The sequence below is a fragment of the Cannabis sativa genome, chromosome 6, assembly GCF_029168945.1.
Source record: "Cannabis sativa cultivar Pink pepper isolate KNU-18-1 chromosome 6, ASM2916894v1, whole genome shotgun sequence".
NCBI lineage: Eukaryota > Viridiplantae > Streptophyta > Magnoliopsida > Rosales > Cannabaceae > Cannabis > Cannabis sativa.
The window spans coordinates 63,418,412-63,428,792 of record NC_083606.1 but is presented as its reverse complement, the minus strand read 5'-3'; the positions used below and the strand labels follow the sequence as shown (position 1 = coordinate 63,428,792).

Genomic DNA, 10,381 nt, shown 5'->3' with positions numbered 1-10,381 from the left:
TCAAATTACCGAGCTCAGCTTGGTTGAAAATGGGAGTTGAAAAAAATTGGTTCTCCTGCGATGAACTCCCAAATAATCCAAAATCAGCAAAGTTTGAGCCGAGCGGAGGAGACTCTGACGGTGTTCGGTATAAGAACTGATTTCCCATTGGCGGAGCAGTATCGTTGTTGCCGCCGAGGAAATTGCCGAGGAAAAGATTGGGGTTGCCGCTCGCAAAAAATTTTCAAATTGCCTTCTTTGTGACAAATTTTGGAATTGTTGTTGCGAGGAAGGCTGAAATTGTGGTTGCGTAGGAGGTTGTTGTTCTTTCGTTCGGAGGAGCGGCATGACTACGAGAAGACGAACCACTGTGCGATCGCGATTGACTATACGTTTGAACGAAATTGTCAAAGCGTGGGTTAAATATTTGGGCACGTTGTTCAGGCGTCAAATTACCCCCCCAAGTGGCACGCATATCTGAGAATATATCTGCCATGGTGCTCATCATTTCAGTAGTCGGTTGGGGAGGCACCGTTGATTGAGTTTGGGGGATTGGTTTCTTTCCTTTGCCCTTGAGCCTTTTACCCACGCCTCTTTGATAGTCAGATCTTTGGCCTAGAACTGTTTCCATAACGTCAAACTGATAACCGCATCGATTCGATTCAGTTCCAGTATCGCTCTGGGATTGTCGTTCCAGGCGCTTCCTATCAAGCTCCTTGATCAGTTCCTCCTATTTAAATCAAAATTATTAGAATATGTAATTAATATAAAATATAAATTTTAATAATAAATCATTTTAATCACTTACATAATCTTTTGCAGCTAATTCATTAACGAAAGTTCCAGACGGTTTTTTCACATGGATCTCCTTCCATGCGTCAACTACATGCTCTCCAGGAGTACCCCCCTATACAAATATAAACAATTAAATTAGTTTATTATAAGAAAAAAATATTATTAACTATTAAAGAATTTTTTTTTATGAAACATTTAACAATTAAAGAATTAATACATACCATTCCGTGGCGTATGGACGCCAACGATTTTGTGCCTTGCGTTGTTGGATATTTCATTAGTTGCCGATTCGATTTATTTTTAGTTGAACGATTCAAAAATGCCTCGCTAACGAACAATTCGCAAACCGGTTTCCAAGTCTCGGTATTCAAGTAGTCAGGGGAGAATTTGAGAACTGTGTCCCAATCTTCTGGTTTTTTGTAATGTTGTTTGAAATGCTTGTGTCTGAGCGTCTTTCGCTCACTATACCGCTCCGCCATCACCGAATATAAAGTCCTCATAAGTAGGTCTCGGTGGGGATTCCCATCGATATCAAAGTAGTACTATGTAATAAAATAATTTAAAATTATGTTAATTTGTAAATGAGGACATAAAATTATTACAACCTTTAATAATTAAAAATCACTCACTCTGATTCGATTGAGCACTTGATCCTTGTATTGTTGGGGTACATCGGAAAAATTTAGATGACCACCCGGGCACAACATGCTCACTTGTTGGCCAAGAAATCGAACATAATTGCTGGCTTCAGTGCCAACTACTTTGCCGGTTTCAAGATCTACCTCCACCGGTAAGGGCTTACCAGCTTCTCTCCTTTTTTTTTTTCGAGATTAGCGTTTGCGGCAACCCCACGACCCTTTCTGACCGGAGGTGGAACTATATATATTCGAGAGAAAAATAATTTTATTAGTAAATCATACATTCACTATTTATATTCAGAACAATTGTAGATTTGAAAAAATACGAAAACCTGCTTCGCAAGACGACGGTACCCTAGAAGGATCAGGGGGATCGCTGCCATCACCATCCCCACCGTGGTATGTCGCTAACGTAGCTGACATTTTACTTTACTTTGAAGACGGAAAAAAACGTAAGAATTCACAAATGTGAAACACATAATTGAAATATAAGTATTTAAAATGTTAATACGAAAGAAATTAAATATTCCTTTAATTGTAAAAAAATTTAGTAACAAATGTTTACAAAATAAAAGTTACACTGAAGAATCACTATCATTTCCATCATTCACTAAGTTTACATTTTCATCCTCTACATGTTCAACTAGTAAATCATCTACTTCTTCAAAGAACATAATTCTCATCCAGTTCATTATTCTCTATCTCAGAATCCACTAACTGATCGGACGATTCAACAATTACTGGAGGTTCATTCGATTGCATAATCAACTCTCCAAGATCAACTGTCAACACAAAATTGGCAGAGTTAGAATCACTAACAAAATCTACATCAGTCTCATCTTCGTTGTCAGTAATGTCCCAAATTTGTCGATGGCTAATATCTTCAACAACCTTCCAATCGCGACCTCTGAGTGGATCTTCAAGATAGAAAACTTGCTTTGCCTGGTTGGCAAGGATGTACGGTTCATCTTGATACCAATGTCCACGAGTATTTATACTAGTTATATTATTTTCGGTTGATTGTCTTCTTTCTTAATGGATTAGTGTTATACCATTTACATTCAAACAAGGACACTGTAAATGCACCAGTATAAGATATAGTGATTACATCTTCAAGTGTGCCGTAATAATTAAACCCTTCGTTCCAAAGAATAAGAATAACACCACTATTTTGTGTCTTCCGCTTTTGGTCTCGCTTTGATGCAATAAACCGAACACCATTCACTACACAACCTTCGTAAAATGTTGCTAAGTAATCGTACCCGAAGCGAGAGCGAGTAACTCATCACCATTTTGTAAAGTTCCAAGCTTGTGCAGCTCATATATCTAAATACATAAAATGTATTAATATGAGAGGAATATAAATGATTGATTTATCATTAACAATTTTGTCGTTATACCTTCTTGTGAAACCACGGACGGAAAGTTTGCCTATGCAAGGCATCGTGATTACCATTAGGATTTTCATGCCTGATCTTGTCCAAATGTTCACTGTGAAGTATGATAATGTCAAGATACGATAGAAAGAGATAGAAAATAAAAACTAAAAATTTAATAAAATAATTTATAAAAATGTAACAAACTTACTCTAAGTAAGCTTGGATTTCAGGAGAATTTTGAAGAATGTACCACTCAGCTTTTTCACGACTGGTATGATCAAGAGGCTTGATAAGCCCGCTAGTTAAAGGACGAGATTGAGAATTAAAAACTGAGAGATAGCGACAAACAGAAGGCGCATCTTCATTTCGATCAAGCCGATTAAATCTTGTTTCACACCCTTTAAAGTACATTGAACAAAAGGTTACTGCCTCATCAGCAACATAACCTTCTGCAATTGACCCTTCAGGACGTGCCTTATTTCCCATATAATTCTTCAATTTTTTCATGTACCTTTCAAAAGGATACATCCATCTCATAAAGACCGGGCCACCCAATATCGCTTCTTCAGGCAAATGCAATACCAAGTGTATCATTATGTCAAAAAAAGCTGGAGGAAAAATCAATTCCATCTTGCACAATAACAGAATTAAATTATTTTGAGCATCCTCCATATCTTTTACATTTAGAGTTCTAGAGCATAACTGTCGAAAAAAATTACACAACTGAGTAATAGTTGTTGCAGTGTCACGAGGTAGAAATTTACGGACACCAACCGCTAGTACTCGCTGCATAATGACATGACAATCGTGGGATTTTAACCCAATAATGTTAGACTCATCTGGAGAAACTTTGCTCTTTAAATTTGAACAGAAGCCATCGGGAAACTTTATTCCTTCAACAAACTGACAAAAAAGTTGTCTTTTATCACGAGTCAAAACATAAGGAGCATGCGGTTTCATTAGCCTCCCATTCGCATCTTCATAAATCCACAACGATTCCCTAATACCCATCTTCTTTAAATCATGGCGCGCATTGGTTGTGTCCTTTGATTTATCATTATCCAAGATGGTTCCTAGGAGACTATCACACACATTCTTCTCAACATGCATGACATCAATGTTGTGTTTTAAAATATTCGTGCTCCAATACTCCAACTCGTAGAAAATACTTTTTTTCCTCCAATTACAATTTTCTGCAACTCTTCTACGTTTCACGCCCCCAAAATTTTCATGATGTCCGGGAATTTGGGGTTCGAGAGCATTAACTTGTGATAATATTTCTTCACAAGTAAATCGTCTTGGAGGAGGTCTTCTTTCAGCTTTACCATCAAATCGAGTATCCCTTCTCATTGCATGGTTACTTGGCAAGAACCTTCGATGACCAACATATGATGTCTTCCCGATCACTCGAATGGACGTCGTGTCTTCATTACAAGTAGGGCAAGCTTTATAACCTTGACCACTCCACCCAGACAAGCTACTACGAGCAGGAAAATCATTCACTGTCCACAAAAGCGCAGCACGCATTGTGAACATCGAGTTGGTCGAACTATCTCTCGTTGCTACCCCATTATTCCACAACTCCTTTAATTCATCCACCAAAGGTCTTAAAAATATATCCATGTCTTTACCTGGAGATTTTGCACAAGGAATTAGGGTAGATAGCAAAAAATAATTATCTTTCATGCATAACCAAGGTGGTAGATTATAGTTAGCTACCACCACTGGCCACATGCTGTATGCAAGACTCATGTTGCCAAATGGATTAAATCCATCAGCAGCTAACCCAAGTCGAACATTTCTTGGGTCCCTTGCAAACTCGGGATGTTTTGCATCAAAGTCTTTCCAAGCTAAACCATCGACCGGGTGTCGCAACACCCCATCATCTTTTGATTTTCCAGTATGATGCCATATCATGCTTTTCGCTGTAATCCTCGAATTATATAATCTTTTAAGTCGAGGTGTCAACGGAAAGTATCGCATGACTTTGCAAGGAACTTTTTTTCCTTTCCCGTTCTCGGAAGTAACCCAACGACTAGTTCCGCAAACTGGACAAGCCTCCTTGGATGCATTCTCCTTATAAAATAAGCAACAATTATACAAACAGACATCGATATTATCATAACCCAAGCCTAATTTCTTCAATCTCTTTTTTGCCTCGTAGTAAGTTGATGGAATATTATTTTCCTTCGGAAACGCAAACTTTAAAAGCTTCAATAATTCTTCAAAGATGTTATTAGGAATTTTTCCCCTGACTTTTAAATGCAATAGCTTTGCTAAAAAGTTTAGAGACGAAATCCAATCACAACCGGGATACAATTCAGCTTCAATTTCCTCAAATAAGTCATCAAACTGAGGGTTTGTGGTTGGTTGTTCATCTTCTCCTTGTACATCCTCTGTTGTTGGGGGAAAGAAGTCTTCTAGAATAGGTATCATTTCATCCTCTGATTCAATATCTAAGAATCGCTACATCATCGACAACATCCTCAGGCTCGCCGTGATAAATCCACTTATCATATCCTTGCATGAAACCTCGATCAAATACGTGTGCTCTAACCCTATCTATTTTTTCAAACCTACTATTTATACATCTCACACAAGGACATCGAATTCTTCCATCACAATCCTTATGTTCTGATGCCATTGCTAAAAATGCTTGTAAACCATTCCAAAATTCATGGCAACCACGATTTCTGATTTTGGTCCAAGACTTATCAATTGTCGCCATCTACAATTTAGGCGACAAATAAAGTGTTACAAATTTGAATAATTTGTAAAGTGTTATGAAATATTTTATGAATTACACATTTAAATAAAAATTTTATGAATATTTTATGAATTACACATTTAAATAAAAATTTTATGAATATTTTATGATTTACATATTTTATGAATTACACATTAATAAAATTTTATTAATATTTTATGATTTACAGATTTTATGAATTACACATTTAAATAAAAATTTATGAATATTTTATGATTTACATATTTTATGAATTATACATTAATAAAATTTTATGAATATTTTATGATTTACATATTTTATGAATTACACATTTAAATAAAAAATTTATTCATTAATATTTACAACTTAAATTAAAAAAATAAACAAATTACTTTTTAAAAATATTTTAATTTTTATGTTATTTATTAATTTATATAAAAAAAAAGTAATAACTTATTATAGTTTAAACTAATTTATTTAAAAAAATAATTAATCTCTTTTTTAAGAATTATTTATTTTAAAAAAATATATTATTTAAAAATTTATATAATATATTATAATTTAAACTAATTTTTTTATTTAATTTATAAAATTAAAAGTTCAATTTTTTATTGAATTTTTAAATTTTTTTTTTTTTGAGAAATATTTAATTTATAAAATTAAAACTTTATTTTTATAAAATAAATTTATATTAAATTATAATTTTTTAATTCCATTATTAATCTTTATTTTTTAAAATAATAAAATTATCACAAACATATATGTGAAATTACAAAACTTACAATTTATTAATACCAAACATAAAAGTTTATTAGTTTAATTACAAAACTTATATCCTAAAATTATATTTGATAACTTTTTCACTATTCTCACTATATTATCATGATAATTCATATTTAATATACTAAACAAAATTAATTACATAAAATACAAACTATAATATAACAACAACAAATAAACATTAATAAATAATTTCAATTCCACAAAATAATTAAAAAATGTAAATAAAAAAATACACCAATAAAATATTTATATAACTATACAAAATAATATATATGATATATATTTATATAAACAAAAATAACATTATTATATATATAATATACAAATAATACATTATATTTCAAAAATATAACCAAAAATTATATATATATCCACAGTGTATATATAAACCAAAATAAAACAATATATATCAAAATTATATATATATACAGTGAAGTAAAAACACAAATAGTATATAAAACAATAAATACCCAAATCAAAAATATATATATACAGTGAAAATATATACACAAATAAATCAAAAAATACCCATATCAAATATATATATAAACAGTTAACATAAAACATAAATACTCATATATATATATATAAACAGTTTACATAAAATATATATTTTCTTCCCCTAAAATAGAAGAGACCTACATCCTGAGAAAGTGACATTTTTAAAATTTGATAACTAAAGAATATGACCTATCACAACAAAAAAACAGAACAGTAGTTGCTTTCAAAATAACAGTCCCCCTTCTAAAATCCTCAGACTCCATTATATACACATAATATACACACATTAAATTTACTCTGTTACTTCAGTAACCAAAGTAAAACATCCAAAAAAATTAATCATAAAATTCAAACCTCAATTGCATATAATGGTATGAAAAACGAAAGAGAGAGAGAATAGCAATAAAATGTAACATTTCAAAAAACATATACACAAAAATGAAAAACGAAAGAGAGAGAGAATAGCAATATATATATATACAAGATAGACATGATCAGTTTGCACATATATATTTTATGTGCATATACATTATACATTACAATTCCTAACATTTCAAAAAACATTTCAAACATAAAATAAAAAATTAAATTATACAAATCAAAAATATAAATACACATAATATAAATACCTTAAAACAGAGACTTCGGAAGCGGCAGTGGCAGAGCAAGGGTGGTCGGCCGGAGGCGGTTTGGGCAGGCGGAGGCTTCGGAGTGGGCTGATGCGGTTGGGGGAGGCGGAGGGAAAAAATTTTAGGGTTTGATTTTTTTTGAAGAAAAACGGAAAATGGGAAAACTGGGTCTGATGGGGTTTATATAGGCATTTTAGCGGCGGGGTATTAGCGGCGGACCCCGCCGCTAATAATAATTAATGTATTTATGTTTTTTTTTTTAAAAAAACTGATTACTATTAGCGGCGGGGTCCGCCGCTAATACCCCGCCGCTAATACTTTCAAATGTAACGGGCGGGAATTTTCCCGCCCACTCATTAGCGGCGGACTATTAGCGGCGGGCTCCGCCGCTAATACTAATAGCGGCGGAGCAATAGCGGCGGAGCAGTTGCGGCGGACTGCCCGCCGCTAATATGATTTCAAAAATAAAAAAACCCACGGCCAACAATAGCGGCGGACCCCCCTCTCCGCCGCTAATACCTATGTTAATAGCGGCGGAGGGGGTCCGCCGCTAATGTGCCCGCCGCTATTGACTTAAAATGTTGTAGTGTGTCCAGGGAATCCTCCCAGGGATTCCTGTATGACATGTGTCCAGAGGGGGCCTCTTTCCAGCGGTTAGGGGACCCATATTCCCTTTTTCTTAATTTAGGGTTTGGTATGGGGCCTAACTGCTGGAATCTTACTCTTTTTACAGAATCGAAAAATGTCTGCTTCTGGCTCAAAGTCATCGAAGAAAAGTGGTAAGCGCCTGGCTACCCTTGAGGAGGTCTCCCTGGGACCCGTTGCCCAGGAGGGGTACAAGTCCCGGGCGACCGGATGGGAAGCGGCCGAGCTTTACTCCACTCTGACCTATCCCCATCAGTTGGAGAGCATTGTGGAGGTTGCTGGAATCAAGCCTTCCACATCAGGGACCTACCATCGGCCACCTCGCGACGCGGAGACGCCCAACCATAACTACGGCGGCTTCGGGGCCTGGAGCCAGACGCATCTGATGGCTGGGGCCATGCTTCCTCTTCAAGATTATTTTGTTAATTTTTTAGTTTTTGTCGGTCATGCGCCATACCAACTTATTCCCCAAGCATACCGCCTGCTTTCAGGCTTATTTATTTTTTATTCCGCCCGGGGATGGGGATCTCCCCGCCCGGCGGAAATTTTGTATTTTTATGAACTTGTTTCCGTCCCCAAAAAGGGGCACAAACTTAAGGATGGTTTTTATGGGTTCTGGGCCCACCCTGCTAACGAAGGGGTGGTCCCGTATAACAGGCAAACTCACGTTAAGGAGTATCGCCATCGCTTTTTCTTCTTCTCCTGATTCCGGGCAGTGGACCATCCGGAGCTCCTTATTGAGTGGGTGAGGATTCCTCCTTATGAACGGACTGCACCTACTCAGGCCTTTCTTCGGAGGGCCCAGGCCTTTGCCTCTTACGATCGGGCTGATCTTGACGTCGGGGGTCTGATCACTACGGAGAACTGTAGGAAGGCAAAACTCATCCTTCCGCATCAATCTGTGGAGGACTCTAACCTTTCCCGGGTTATCTGTCCCAACGTGAGGGCGCCCGTCGCGGAGAAGACCTTCCGAGACGAGATCATTGCCACGACAGAGAAGAAGTACCAGGAGTATCTCTACCGGAAGGCCCAGGAGAAGGCGTACTCTAAGGCCCAGGCAGCTTTCGGGAGGGCACTTCGCGTGGGGAGCCCAGTGGAGAGAAGGAGTCAGGCGATTGTCGGGAAGCCCCTTCACATTGGGGATTCAACAGAGAGAAGGGCTCCCAGGCCACATCCTTCGGCTCAGGAGCCGAACACTGGGGCTCCTGGTGCCAGCACTTTCGGCGACGGTGGTAAGTCTCCTTTGGTAGTTCATTATGTTCCTTCTGTTGGCGAGTATGCCAGTCTTAGGCCCGTAGGGTTCGACGAGCGCCTTTATAGATTTAGGATGCCCTCGACCCGGTGGGGGGATCATTTGAAGGAATTTTATTTTTCAAACTTAGGAGATTTCCTAGGTCGGTCCTGGATGGGCTCTGGTTCTCCGGAGCCCGTTCCCTTAGGTCCTTCAGCTTACATTACATCCAGCTGGTTCCGGCCTTCGGACAGCTATCTTGGAGATGATGCTGCCAGCATCAAAATTCGGAACTTTGCTAGGGCCGAATTAGAGAGTCAGGGTAGGAATAGCTTGCTTGCCATATCTCGTGTTGGTGGTTTCCCACAGATGTTCTAACACTTGCTTTCTTTTGTTGTAGCAGGTGCTTCTATGGACGCCATTTTGGCCGAACTTGCTGGGGTTCACACTCCTGAGGCTCCTCCTGCCTTTACTTCTTCCCCGATGGCCCCCGCTTTAAAGATTTCTTCCAGCGCTCCTCCAGACACTATTGATTTAGTGGATGATGAGGAGGTGTTGCCGGGAGAAGGTCAAGAAAAGCACTGGGCCTTTTCTGAGGAAGTTGAAGAAGGTGCAGGAGCGCTCCGGGCTCTTCCTGAGGAAGCTGAAAAAAGTGAAGAAGAGCAAGAAATTGCTCTGATTCGCAAGCGTAAAGGCAAAATGATTGCCTAGGAGGAGCCCAAGCGGCTTCGGAGGGCTGATACTCCGGCCCACGGTCTTGATGGTGGGGTCTCTCCCGTGGAAGAGCATACTGCCCCCCCCCCCAACATTGTACTGACTCCAGTTCCTGGAGACGAGGCGAGACAGGAGCTCCGGATAGCTAAACACAACTACGCCATGGATGAATACTCCCGGGGGTATGCTGAGGTGGAAGCCCTTAGGAGGGTTCTACGGGTTGAGGTGCAAGACACCATCAACAACCCGGGGTACCAGGATCCGTGGGACCTAAATTTGGATCCCCTATCAGACTGGTTCCGTCGCTTCGTTGGGCCCACCTTAGCTCCCTTTGCTGCGGAGATGACTGGCGAGTTTGC

At 38.1% G+C, this 10,381-nt stretch overlaps 2 protein-coding genes across 2 annotated transcripts; both read right to left on the bottom strand.

The window, feature by feature from the left end:
* Window positions 1-223: 223 nt before the first annotated feature.
* LOC133039335 (uncharacterized) lies at window positions 224-1,590 on the bottom strand. The gene is made up of 4 exons (XM_061118202.1): window positions 1,404-1,590; window positions 996-1,316; window positions 788-886; window positions 224-709 (listed from the first exon to the last, which is right to left on the bottom strand). Exons 1-4 carry the CDS (start codon window positions 1,479-1,481, stop codon window positions 224-226), a joined length of 984 nt encoding a protein of 327 aa, XP_060974185.1. The 5' UTR covers window positions 1,482-1,590.
* A 485-nt stretch (window positions 1,591-2,075) lies between these two features.
* Window positions 2,076-5,227, bottom strand: LOC133039334 (uncharacterized). The gene is made up of 6 exons (XM_061118201.1): window positions 3,511-5,227; window positions 3,000-3,399; window positions 2,813-2,903; window positions 2,675-2,738; window positions 2,472-2,549; window positions 2,076-2,380 (listed from the first exon to the last, which is right to left on the bottom strand). Exons 1-6 carry the CDS (start codon window positions 5,225-5,227, stop codon window positions 2,076-2,078), a joined length of 2,655 nt encoding a protein of 884 aa, XP_060974184.1.
* Window positions 5,228-10,381: the final 5,154 nt, after the last annotated feature.